At 40.6% G+C, this 14,127-nt stretch overlaps 1 protein-coding gene across 14 annotated transcripts in view; it reads left to right on the plus strand.

Annotated features, from left to right (window-relative positions):
* camk2g2 (calcium/calmodulin-dependent protein kinase (CaM kinase) II gamma 2) overlaps window positions 1-14,127 on the plus strand; it is a 49,531-nt gene that overhangs the window by 13,723 nt on the left and 21,681 nt on the right. For all 14 annotated transcript variants that reach the window (XM_063875060.1, XM_063875056.1, XM_063875061.1 and 11 more), the window contains exons 3-6: window positions 6,655-6,714; window positions 8,958-9,012; window positions 10,026-10,091; window positions 11,085-11,157. In XM_063875060.1, the coding sequence (XP_063731130.1) occupies window positions 6,655-6,714; window positions 8,958-9,012; window positions 10,026-10,091; window positions 11,085-11,157 (254 nt within the window). The remainder of the gene's footprint in view (window positions 1-6,654; window positions 6,715-8,957; window positions 9,013-10,025; window positions 10,092-11,084; window positions 11,158-14,127) is intronic.

Here is a 14,127-nt window from a genome sequence, read left to right on the forward strand (position 1 = left end):
GCGTTTGGTCTTTGGATCCAAATACTTTGTCCTGGACCCTGGTGATTCTCTTTTATTCTAGTGCTACCAAACCGTCAAAATCTTCATTTGTCCAACAATTATTTTTGCTTTTGGTTTCCTAAAACTCTAAAACAATATATTTTTATAAAGATTTGATTTAATAAACCTTAGAAATGTTAATAACAGTTAGAAAGAGTTTGTGGAATTCTCTGTGGCGATAAGCAAATATTGCATGTGTTTCTTATCCTGAAACCAAAAACAACAATTGCAAGATTTTCCACTTGAGAATTAGCCTCTTCCAGCCCTGTCTTGTGTACTCCGGCATACAGTATATATTGATTATCCCAAAACAACAGTGACATATAACCCACTATAGCTGGTGTCTAGTAAATACACATGCAAATACTCCCCTAGGAACACATCACTCATTGAAAGGGCATTTACTCAAGGACATAATACCGACACACGCTGTACGGATTCCTGACAGGGAAACACATGCTCTGTTCAGAAACCTGCAGCAAGCCTGGTGTTATTGGTCTCTCAGCAGGTCAGCTGAGGTCAGATTAATCTTCATTTAATGGCTTAAATTAGCACACCCGGCAAGAAACACACACGCTGCCTGGAGACAGATGGGTTAGGGTAAGGTTACTTTACATGAAGTGAGTTAAAAAAAAAGTAAAATGTAGTTTGACACAAATTTAGGAGACTTACAAATAAAATGACATTAAATGTAATGATGTTGAACCTCATCTTTAAAACACTTTAAAGATGAAGTTGTAATAAGAAATGAAGCTCTGCAAGGTTTTCTTATTTCAACTTCATCACGTTAAAAATAAGTGATCATATGCACAGCATGTTTTCCTCAACGTCGTTCCACAATATGTGCACCTATGAAAGTGATAATATTATTTTTTATACTATACTAAATTATACATGATTGTTCTTATGGGTACAACTGTAGGAGGATGGGGTATTAGGGATGAGGCGCACAGAGAGAGAGAGGGAGAGGAAACGGAAAGCGTTTAAGCTGGTTAACACGCTGAAGTTGAATTCACCTGAAAGCACCTCTGTGCCTCAGTACGGCCACACAGAGCTGTAGGCATGTCGGTGTTCACTTACTCTAGTTTCTTTCTGTTTTTCAAAGTCTTTTTCCACCTCTTCACTGAGTTGTGGGCGTGCACTGGATTGGAATCTGGGGTCCAGTAGAGCAGAACTGTTGTCTGGTTATTACACTGCAGAAAAGATGAGGGGAAGTTGCTGGTCGGTCGGGGGTGGAAACGTTTACGGTTCTTGACAATTTGGTGTTAGTCTAAACAGCTTTAAATAGGTTAATAAAAATAGAACATAGAAATACCAGCCAATTAGAACTTTGACATTATTACCACCATCTTTACAAACTCAAACATTTAAACACTTTAGTTTATACCTACGGGAAATTGTATTTTAGAACAACTGGTCCATTTCAGAATAAGAATCAATGAATAAATAAAATAAATATGTACATAAACATATAGAGAACTTAAAATGTGCATTTTGTACAACAATACATGACAGCAATAGATATGTCAAATGTGTACATTACAATATATACCATTGCAAATGAAATAATAATGATATTAATGCTGAAAATAGAACAGAATATTTAGAATATTTTTGCATGAAATGCTCTACGTTAATAATCTAAATGATATGAGTCTGAGCTGAGTTGAATTGTTAATGCCAAGGAATGCATGGTTAATAATTTCTCTGATCATCTCTACTGTCGCGTGATTCCATCATTATGCATTTGTCTCTGAGTAGGCACCAGACTGACCTCTCAGTGACGCAGCGTCTGACTCCACTCACTGGTTGATGGAGCAAAGTCTGACAGGAGGTGGAAATGATCAGTGTCAGAAAATGCCTCAACGTTCTCTTTCTATGTACGCCTCCATCTGTCTCTCTTCCTCTGTCTCTCACTTTCTCTCGCTGTGTCTCTGCTCGTTGAAGCGGGGCGGGCCGGGTCACTGTGATTCAGGGCTGTAAGCCGGAGGAGGATTGGATCTATTTTTAGTTTTGTCTGCCCCTCTGGGCCACGCTGACCCGCAGTCTGTCTGTTTTTTTTAATGTTTCTGTCAGGCTGTCACTCATTTATCTCATATCGGTTTGTCATCCTTTTGTCCTGTCATACCCTCTCATAGCAGGATACTTCTCTCTAGTGTGTAACAGGCGCTACATCACCTACAGCAGTGTTTGTGAGGTGCTCACACACGACTTGTTCCTATAAAATGTTCATCTAGCCTTATTCCTTTTTCTGGATGAATGTATACAGTACATTTTCTAGATTAGCAAAACATTGAGCTTGATTAAAGATGCATCTGCTTTGACTCTGTGTTCCCTTTCTAACACTTTGGCATTTTTTTTTGTTTTACTTCAGATCAGAATCGCTCCTCGTGTCATCCAATGTGTTTGTTTCTGAGAAAGACTCATGGAATACAGCTGTCAAAAGTTGTTTGTGTGTGTCCTGGGTTGTGTGCAGGCACTGAGAGCCATGCTTTTAGTCATGCTTTCAGCGCTGTTCTCGTTGACTTGTCTGGAAAGTTACTAAAGGCATGAAATGGAATCACTACTAGGTTACCTAATGGCTTTGCTCAAAAGAAAAAGACAACACACACACACACACACACACACACACACACACACACACACACACACACACACACACACACACACACACACACACACACACACACACACACACACACCACCAAACAATCACTTCAGCAGCTGAACAACACACAGATGCACTCTAATGCAATACAGTAGCTAAAGTGTAAGTACATGTTGGAAAACAAAACAGGAAGGCTCATTATAAAAGGGGAAAAGCCACACCTTCATACGTTTAGAGGAACCTGTAAATTGATTACTTTAATGGGTGGCCCTTATATTATATTATGAGTCAATAATAATAATCTGTATCGCGACGGGTTTAAGCTGTACGCGACTCATTCGGAACAAAAGCCCCAGTGCATGAGTGGCTTCGTGATGAGGTCTTTTTAAAATGGAGAAGCTGTTCTGTGTGTGCTGGTTGTGTCAGCGGCTCATCATGCTAATAACCCGCTCTGCTTACGCTGCAGGATGCCATGTCGGCTCCTATCAGCAGATGGAGAGTGGTACATACCGACCGCGGCCTTTTGTTGACACTGCTCGTTCTCTGACAGTCTCCGAGGAGAGGGGACCTGACGTGTTGGATATTTAAAGAGAACGATGGTGGCATTACTAACCTGTGGCATGCATACTGTAACTTAATGGTTTGCTACTACTGATAAAACTCAATAGTGTTTATTTTATTGGCATTGATTCGGGCTTATTTGGCTGAGAGAACTACCTGGTTTATATGAAACCATACACAAAATGACCTCTTCTGCCTGTTATTGTGTTTGTCTAATGTTTACTCAGTTAGTTGGCATTTATTGTAAAGTATTGTCGTTTCTGTCCCTGCAAGCAGAAGTTAATTGATGTACATGGATTGTAGGGGGGTGGATCATTTTTCAAACTCTGGATGTGGGCTGAAAGAAGCCATTTATCCCTCGATCCATCCATCTGATCAAGGTTTCTAGATGAGGTCGTAAAAAAAGGGAGGGCTGAATGGATAAATGAACATGATGTGTCGCGCCTTTGCTCATCACTCAATCCAATCGGGCTAAGTGCCGTGTTGTGTTTACAGAGTCTCTGGGAAGCTGTTAAAGAGCAGTGTGCATTTAGGTGGGGATTGTAATGGCGTGCTGTTAGTTTAAGTCTTATCACTATCTAAAATATAAAAAAACTTCCATTTCTTCCTCTGTATTGTAGAAACCAGAATGATGATATACTTTTACTGCTCCAGTCTGTGTCCATATCATTGTTGTTGTGGTTTGGCATTTAGAGGGCAAAGGGCCACACTTCTTAACGTTATTGAGCTTCTCTTTTTTAACAATGAGAAATGTACCAGTTTATTAGGTACACTCATAATTCAACAGTCCTACTTTAATAAAGTTTATAATGTTCAGTTTAGTTTTTCAATTAAATATAAAGTAACTTTGGAGGCTGAAGTTTGTGATGCTGTTGGATTTTCTTGCATTCAACAGAGAGGTGTTTAAGTTATAAAGCCTACTTATCCACAAATTGGTGGACAGTTCAAGATGTTGCATTATAAAGTTTGAAAAAACAAGTCACACTACTAGTACCTAGTTTGGGAATTGTATTTCTTAAATAGTTTTACTTCAGTCACTGCATCATTGGTGGATTTCTTTTGGTTTTGTTGAAGCTCAGCCTTTCCTGTTTTCTGCCTATTCAGATGACGTCCGGGCTTGATCATAAAATGTGTCCTTTCTGCTGATCTGTATTGAAGAACATTATATTTTAGTGCAATAAACATGGTATTTTTAACGGCGTTAACTTCTGTGTTTGACACCGATCAGCTCCTCTTAAGCTTCAGTCAATTTCTCTTGTTTTTATTCTTTTCTATACTAGTTGTTCTTTTGAAACCTCTACTTATTCTCTCATCTTTCTATTAAAACTCCTCAGTCAGTTTCAAGTTTCTCTAAGCAGCCGGCTGCCAAAACTGTCTGCCATGTCAAGCATAATAAAGCCGTCATCTCGGGCCAGCATTGAAAAACAGGCCTATTTTTGCCGGCTGATCCAACTTCTAAAAATACATGCAGGCAAAATAGCCAATTATGGCTCTGAGAAGAAGGTTGAGGAATGTCTGCAGGATGCTTTGATTTCTCCTCCTGTGAACAAACGGGGCAGATTAAGGTCTCTGTTTCGTGTGTGTGTGTGTGTGTGTGTGTGTGTGTGTGTGTGTGTGTGTGTGTGTGTGTGTGTGTGTGTGTGTGTGTGTGTGTGTGTGTGTGTGTGTGTGTGTGTGTGTGTGTGTGTGTGTGTGTGTGTGTGTGTCTGTGTCTGTGTGTGTGTGTGTGTGTGTGTGTGTGTGTGTGTGTGTGTGTGTGTGTGTGTGTGTGTGTGTGTGTGTGTGTGTGTGTGTGTGTGTGTGTGTGTGTGTGTGTGTGTGTGTGTGTGTGTGTGTGTGTGAGAGAGAGAGAGAGGTCTAGTAAAAAGGGTCAGAGGGTCAGAGGTTCCTGTGGGTCACACTCAGGATTGTAGTCGTAAGCTTCCCTGTGCTTTCGTGCAGGAGCTTGTAAAAGATACCTGACTCTGGATGAGGTCAGCAGCAGCATCCCTATAGCCAGTCTTAGTGCTAAAACCTAGGGCTGCACACTTTGGAAAAAAATGTGTTTGATGTAAAGGAGAGAAGTATTTCCTTAGTCTAAATTAGTTAGGGTCTTTGTGAGGGATGCTCTGGTTGTGACCTGCTTACTGTATACCTCCAAGTGATTGATGGAAACACTAATCATGAGGATATCCTGTCAACTGTCATTGTATTCAACACTTTATTTTGCTAACTCCCTCCATAAATCCACAAACACCCCTGTAGGTAGGTGACTCACCAGGGTTGAACTTTGCCAGTAAAAATATTTTCTCTTAACGAGTTTCAACAAGACATCAACCTTCTGTTTCCCTTTTGATGAAATCAGGGCTGTAACCAACAATTGCTTCATAATTGGATAATCTGTCAACCTTCATGTTCTCTAGAAATTGTGAAAAACTACAATTGCTATGTTGAAGATTATTCCTAGTCCCCGTACCAATTGATATCTGTAATCTGTCATGAGCGATTATGGGTGTCCAGTGTCTCTCCCGTTGTCACGCACAAAAACAAAACAAAAACAGAAAACACACCGGCCTGTGCACCCTCCACGTAAGCGTCCCATCTGTCCCCTGAGACCAGCTGCTGGGGGCTGGCAGGAGTGTCCAGTGTGAACTTCAACTCTGACACCCTGCAACCTGTCATCCACTGCAGATATCTACTGTATCTGCCCCACTACTAATCTGCCTGTCCTAGCAACACACACACACACACACACACACACACACACACACACACACACACACACACACACACACCCTCCACTCGCCATTAGGATCATTAACTGGACACTGATTATATTAAGACCACAAGACTAATTCCACAAAGTGCAAAAAGTGTGTGTGTGTGTGGTATATAAATGTCCGTCCGCTGTTTTGGCCTCTAAGCTTGTGTGACTTGTGTCTCTAACCTTTTGACGTCCTGTCTCTCCTGTCCCTTTTGGCTGAAGTCTATTTGATGTCGGTCGTAAAATGTCAGGTTTAGAGGGAAACTTCTGTGTTGAGTAGTAGTGGAGATGGTTAAAAAGAAAAGGGTTGTACTGTGTTATGCATCGTACATTGGGACAGTTTAAAAGAAGATTTTTAATAAATTCACAGTTTCTTGTGCAAGGATTGCAAAAAAACGTTGCTTTAGAAAAAAAATGTATTATTCATAAGGACCTCATCTGTTAAACGTTGTGTAGAATACGCCGTTTCCGGTAGTTTCCGACAGTGCTATTAAACCACATTAACTGCAGTCAGATTTAGTGTATGTAATGCAGCACTTTATAAGTTGACTTTGTGTTATTGTGTCCACTTCCTCTGTGAGTTTTCTCTAGTGCTTTGGTCACTGTAGCTCTAATGCCAGACAAAAACAGAATATTTAGCTTCTCTCTTTGTCGCTGAAATCTTGTTCTTAATGTTCCCTCTCTCTCTCTTTTCTGTCCTCAGATCACCAGAAACTGGAGCGGGAGGCACGGATTTGTCGTCTGCTGAAACATCCAAACATAGGTGAGTCATTTTCCAATAACAAGAAGGTCTTTGTTAATTCAGAACTGCACGTTTCCTTAAACTGGGCTTGATTCAGTTGACCTTTCTCATGTTGGACTAAAGAGAGGTCCAGGTCGATGCTCCTCTTAACTGTTGAAATAAAAAGCTGAACATAAATTGTATTTCTCTAATTTGGGATCTTGTAGGTTATATCCTGCTTTAAACTCAATGGACAGACATAAAGCACAGGAACATGCATTGTATTTGACCTTGTTTGACAACTGTGGTCTCTAAATAAGTCATTATTATTACCATAATAATCCCAAGGTTGTGGACGACCATAAAGCTGATAAAACAATGTTTAGTAGCAGTTACAGAAAGTCAGGGATCTCCAGCTGTGACACACAGTTTATGGTGGCTAGTAAGGTACTTCAAACCATTAAAGCCTCATTGCCACCATTTGCTTATTCCTTCTACTTAGAGTCACTACTCATGACGTCCAATCTGAACTTTCTGAAGAATATTCCTATATAATTCCATTGGGAAAAAGTGCATTCATTTGCTAACAAATCATGAAGAATGTTATTTATAACTCCAGAACTGGATTAACATTATCATATTTTCTTCAGTATTTTAGTAATCCAGTGATTTGTGTTTGTACATCCATGTTATATTGCAAACTGGTCGTGCTAACAACCAGTTCTGGTCATTTAACGGTGCTAATTTGCCAAAAATGTCCCAGTAGTAAAAGACGGACTTTAGGGTTCAATGTTATTGAACTGGTGGACATCAATACTTGAGTTTCATACATTGTAATTGGATTCACCAAGTGCAAAAACACTTTAGTTTTCCTGAAATCTTCTACCCCTGAAGTGTTTGTGTGTGTGTGTGTGTGTGTGTGAAACCCGGACAATAGGCAGTGGCCTCTGGAGAAAGGAAGGAAATGGCAAAGTGTCTTCATGGCAGAGCTGCCAAGTATCTTATCATAGAGTCGTGTGCCCAGTGCAACCTATGCTATCTTACACACACACACACACACACACACACACACACACACACACACACACACACACACACACACACACACAGAAATATATCGAGGGTTTGATAACAGCATCATAGGTATGGCTTCACTCCCTTTCTTCTTCATCCCACCTGATTCCTGCTTCGTCATCGTCCCATTCTTCCTTTCTTTTCCAATCTCAGCTGCTCTTTTCTTATCCTATTCTCAAGGGGAGAGCCTGTCAAGTTTTCTATTCTCTAAATGTAAGCCATCTGAAGCAAGACGAGAGCAATATCACATATTTTCAGGTCTAATTTTAAGCACCTTCCCCCACCTCCCCTAACAGGCAGGGTTTTAATATATCTGTGAACAGTATAGCATTTCAGATCTGTTGGTCTCATGAGCTGCTGGGCAAGAAAGTTGTTGGTTAAATGTGTCTTTGTAGGCAAAAACTCCTCCTGTGTGAAGAGAAAAGAGGCTTTCATCCCTCTGTGTACACACTGTTGAAGAGAGGGTTTGTGATGTTTCCTTCCTGCCTAAAACCTAAAAGAAAATGACCGGTATCACATTAATTATAAATGATTAAAATATGGCAAACAATCAGTCAACTTTATGATCCAAGGGCTGATTCATGGCTGCCAACAGGCCAGGTGGCACTCAGAAACATGCTGTCCAGCCCTGGAGTGGATACTCTCCGATAAACAGGGATAAAGACGGAGCTGCTGGAAACCATGTAACCTAAGAGCACTGTGTATCACTTCACCTTGTGTGTGTTTGTTGTGATTGTGAATAGATGTACCATAACAACAATGTGCTGAGTTGTTTTAAGTGTGTTTTGTCTTCTGTATTCCCCTCTGGCTAGTGATCAATGATGCATTTATTGTCTGCCAAACCAAAGAGAAATAACCATTAAAGCTTGCAAAAAACAAACAGGTTTTTTTCCCCCGCTAAAAGCTACTATTTAACAAACGACACAGTCCATTTTTGCATCACAACACAAGTAGATATCTTAATTTACGTAAACAAAAAAGTAAGTTCTTAACCTCATCAAAGCAGGTGAACTAAATTGAAAAGATAAAACATAATAAATCTGCACCCTTTACAGACTTCCATAAATGACTAGACTAAACATACAGGCCATTTGAAATAAAGCTGGACCGACAACCTTGTTTTTAAACTGTCTGACAATTTACAATGCTGTCTTAAATTGATCTCTAGCTGAAGTCTCTCTCGCTCTGTTTTTTTTCCGCCATCTCTCTAGTACGACTCCATGACAGCATCTCAGAGGAAGGCTTCCATTACCTTGTCTTTGACCTGTAAGTAAATCAGGTTAACACACACACACACAGACACACACAGACACAGACACACACAGACACACACGCCCACAGGTTAATGCTGGAGAATTGCTCCAGGATGAATTGCTTCACCCGAGCAACAAGCAGGTTGACATTTTTGTTTTGCACAAATGTCACCCTCTGCAGCAGTACAGTGTATCAGTTTGTCCACTGTGCTGCCACGATAGAAAGGTTTAGTTTAGTCTATCTCTTATTTTTAAAATAATCACTCAAAGGTGTTTAATAATGGTTGCAACTTGACCACAGTAGTTAACATGTTTCCATGTACAGTATGTAATGCAAATGTCCATCACTGCTCAGCTAGTTTGCACAAATTAAGATAAAGGGAAGAATTGTGAAGGACAAGCTTCCTTTTATAATTGAAATTGCTTAAGGGAAAAAAATAAGAGAAAAACAGATTATTTTCTTTATTGTTATACCGCTGTTTATCTGCCACTTGTGTAACATTTACTGTATCATCTAATGAAAAAAGTAGGTCTTTCCCATGAAAACAACTGTGTTAAATATCAAGTTTTACTTACTTATGTTTCTCAAAGTTGCATCAACCTAACTGTCACATGTCTTTTAGTTACATGTGTTTCACCTACATCTAAAAGCTGATTTAAAGGTATCCTGTCGTGTTCAGAGAGTAGGGTATACTACTGCAATAATTACTGAAGTTGAAAAGCTAATGCTAAAACGTTTGAGTTCAACTCTAGTTTCATCAGTATTGTATCTGAAGTACACATAACACAAGCTTGCAAGTCATGTGGAGGCTTGTTTTATCAGCAACCATTACCAAGTAGCCTCTTAGAGCAGCAGTGAGAGAACATGTTACCCATGAACACTGAACATAACGAACGTGTCACCACTTACAAAATGAAATAGCCTTTAGCAAAAGCGTAAACAAAGACAAAATGGGAGATAAAACACTGTATTCTCTTAATTTGTCTTGAGAAATAAATACAAATGTATATTTTATCTGTCTGCAGGGTCACTGGAGGAGAGCTATTTGAGGACATTGTTGCCCGAGAGTATTACAGCGAGGCAGATGCCAGGTACGGTATCTCATCATGCTAACGTGTGAACATATCCTGTAGTGCATGTTATCAGTTTCCTTCCTAAATGAAGCCTTAAGTGGCCGCTGAAGAAAAATCTGGCTGCCACAGTAGCATTAAATTCTTCTGCCATTTGAATTTGCGCTAATGTACTTGTGCTTTAGTTGCAGGAGCCATGCTTTTTGGTTTCTGTCAGCTCCCTAAAGGTTGTTTATTTTCCATCGTGTGACTCAGGGCTTTTACATTTAATTCTATTAATAAATAATGACAAAGTTGTAACATTATTTTGGGCATGAAGTCAGAAGTTGCAGTTTGGTTTTTGCACTGCAGCACATTACTTGCCTGGAGTTAAAGCAGGCAAATCCTCTAGCAGATTTTGGTCGGTTATGTGTTCAGTATTGACTTAAGCACCAAAATACAATTACATAAGATAAAAGTATTTTATCCTTTAGAGGGTTAGGACAGCAGCAACTACAGAACTAGTACCTACGAAGGGGTGGTCATGATTTTTTAATTTGATGCTAGAAGACAAGTGAAAAGCTACCTGTCATGGAGAGGGGAAGAATAGGATGTCTCTAACATTTTGAGGAAATGTCTCAAAGGTCTGTCATGGATGAAAAAAGTGACAGATATAGTGCTAGAGAGAGAAGTTTGAAATTGTATTTTCTCACCTCGACACACCTGGTCAATAGAGTGTGAAGTGGGTGTGACATTGTATGTATCATTTTGTGTGTTTTAGAAACTTACAGAAATGGTCGCAAACAGCAGCCGCAATTGTTGATATGTCATTCCTTTCTTTATTCCTTGCATGTCTTCCTTGCTCATACTATATTTATGACCCCAAAAAATGTATACAAAGGATCAATGATTGACATTTAATCAATTGAAATGTTTAAAAAATCCTTATGTAATTGTTCTTCTACTTCAGTCTGCTCTCCATTATCATGTGGCTGTTGATGACAGACAGGTGTGTCTCTCCTCTGTCTCCTGCAGCCACTGCATCAATCAGATCCTGGAGAGCGTCAGCCACATCCACCAGCATGACATTGTGCACAGGGACCTCAAGGTGAGTTATCACATAGCACTATCTAGGTGTTGCACAAAAGATGAGAGGCATTTGTGGAAATTCACAGCAGGTCTTAACGCACACGCAATGCTGCAGACGTCATGTTGTGACGTCAAGAACAAATTAACAGGCGCGTCATTCGTCCCTCTCTTCACCTGCTTAACGTATTCCCATGATCCTCTCCGTCTGTACCTCCTCCCTTTCCCCCCCTGTTCCCCTTTTTATTCCTTCTGCTCACTTTCCCCCTCCTGCACTGCTGAGGAGTGACGAAAGCAGACCAGCAGCTATTAATAGCGGGTCGTGGATGAGATGACGACCATTGACGATTTCCCTCGCAGCTCCTGTTCACCCCTTTAGAATCCGAGAGCACTCTGACCTCCTCAGCTGTGTGATTTCATTTTAAAAATGCGCTGAACAACCTCGATAGGATTTAAACACCTGGATGATTGCAGCACATTAATTTTATGGCCCGTTCAGAGTCATAACTTTAATAGTTTACTTTCCAATCTGCTCTATTACTTTAATGTAATAGAGCAACAAAACACCATCACTCTAGACTAAGTAGACAAACAGAATTGGGAAAGAGACGATCTGTTTTGTGTTTGAGCGAAGTAAATGGACCTGCGTTGCTTGTCATTGATTTTTTTCGCCTCCATATGGACCTCTGAATCAAATAACCTGGGGGGGGGGGGGAGTTTTAAAAAGACAATAATGATGATGGATGATATACGGATAGAGGACAGAAATAAATTACCAGCACATTACTTGTTAATTTACAACTCTCTTGATGTGTATTCAAACTGCATCAACGCTACATCTTTCAGTGGATGGAGCTGCCTAAAAACAAAAAGGCATGTCTGAATATTTCACAGTTTAAATGTTGTAATATATTACATTTATTGTATTACATTGCATGCATTTGCAAATATTTTTTCCCAAAGTGAATCACAATAAGTGTGTTATGCACACTGAGAGGATTATTCCTGCAAACTTGCGAAAACACACTTGATTTTAGTTTTGTTGAAAATACTTTTGTGTCTTCTGCTCTCTTCCACCTGTTTTCCAGCAGCATCATGTTGTGTTTTTTTGTGCAAAAAAAGCTGTTTTGAACCCACAGTAAATAAAACATCTTATTTGGAGGCGCCTGACTAAAGTGCCCAGCACTAGACAACAGACATAGTTATCAAAAAGCTGAGGCACATACTGAAACATTTAGCAAACCACAGCTTAAAGGAGAGTTCATATTGGAACTAAATATGTAAGATGGACAGAAACACACCTCCAAATGAGCGCTAATGGTTCTCTGTATCTGCTGGATGTGTGAATAGGGCAACTATTTGCTAAAATGTTTTCAACTTTATACACCATCTGATGTTTCTCCAAGAGATTCCTGGAGACGAAGCTGCTAAAAGTGACGTTTGTATCGTAGCCAAAAGATTTCAAATAACGGCAGCTATTCGTGCCACGGGGAGGTGTGACCTCACACATGCGTGCATCGTATCGCTGCCTCGCTGTCATCTGGGGGGGGGGGCTCGCTGAAGGGAAAACAGGAATTAGAGAGAAAGAGTTGAGTGCTGTTGGCTGGTGGCAGGCTGAGTTGCCATGGTAACTGTAGGGTGAGGTCACCCGGCTGCTGCAGCGCCAGCGTAGGGACTCATTATGCCACCTCACATCTATCTGTCTCTATCTGTCTCCCTCTCTTTTTTTCTCTGCTGCCCAGACTCCAGCTCTGTCCCTGTGCAGTCCTTCCTCTTTCTTATTGTTTGAGCTCTGATAGAGGGAGGGGGGAGGGATGGTTCGATAGATAGATGTAGAGAGAGACTGACGAATGAGAAGAAACAGGCAACGCGCTCAGAGACGATGGCGGTCTTCAGTCAGCATTTGATATGATGAGGACGGCAAACTGCTGCAAGGACTTTTACCCTCAAAACAGACGTCACGTCACGCAGTACTTTAGATGATAGGGCAAACACTTATTTTCCCTTATGGACGCCATTAACACCTGGTTTGTTAAACTGGACGCCTCATCCTGCCTGACTGTAAACATAAGTCAATAATCAAAGTGTGTAGGAAGAGCTGGTGCACAAACAATGGCTGATGTCTCAGACAGCAATGCGCAGTACTCTCGAGAGACCCTTAAAGGTTGCAGGGCCAGAGTCAGGGAGCGAGGCGGCACAATATTGTTTTTGCTTTTGCGATATAGCACTCTGGTTTTAGTTTGAGTTATTGGAGCGTAACGGAAGAAAACTACACTCTCAAATGCACTTTGAACTCTCATTCATCATTTAGTGAGTGGCACCTTCGTTCAGTTCAAAGTTCAATTAGTTAAAATAAACAAAAAAACAAAGCATGTTGCATTTCATCAGAAAGCAGAAATGAGTTCAGTCCATTCATCTAGAAGTACTGTACTATTGGCTTTGCATACTGTCCTATGGCTAACTATTATCAGTGGTAAAACTTGCACTACCTCAGCAGCCGCCGTCGGTCATGTGACCTCGTCTTGCTTGTCGTTCCTCAAAAGTCTCCCAACACTAAGTATGGGATTTTCTTACCCATTTTTCCCTTGATGAAGAAGCCTCCTTCAGCTGTTGCTTTTTTGAGGCAGCTTGAGAGGAGGAGAGGCAGGATTAAGTGACCTTTCAGCGGATATCTTTTCTCAAGACCAGGGTGTCACTGTTTAAATTGCATTTCCACCTGGCTGAGATACAATCGTAGTGTAAGCCAGACGATCTGCAGCCGAAAATGATAGCAGTGGGACTCAAATACAAAATCGAACATCACAAAGCAGAAGGCTACCTTGTCTTGTCACCTTGTCTTGTCAACAGAAATCTGAAATCTGTCCAGGATCTGTCATTCCTCATTAGATGCTCTGTATTATTAGATGCCCTGCCGTCAATATGCTGAAGTGTGGGCAAGATAATTGACCCAGATTGTTAGCAACAGTGAATGTGTGTGAATGTCGGTCTCCCT

The sequence above is a fragment of the Eleginops maclovinus genome, chromosome 22 (genome assembly GCF_036324505.1).
Source record: "Eleginops maclovinus isolate JMC-PN-2008 ecotype Puerto Natales chromosome 22, JC_Emac_rtc_rv5, whole genome shotgun sequence".
Taxonomy (NCBI): Eukaryota; Metazoa; Chordata; class Actinopteri; order Perciformes; family Eleginopidae; genus Eleginops; species Eleginops maclovinus.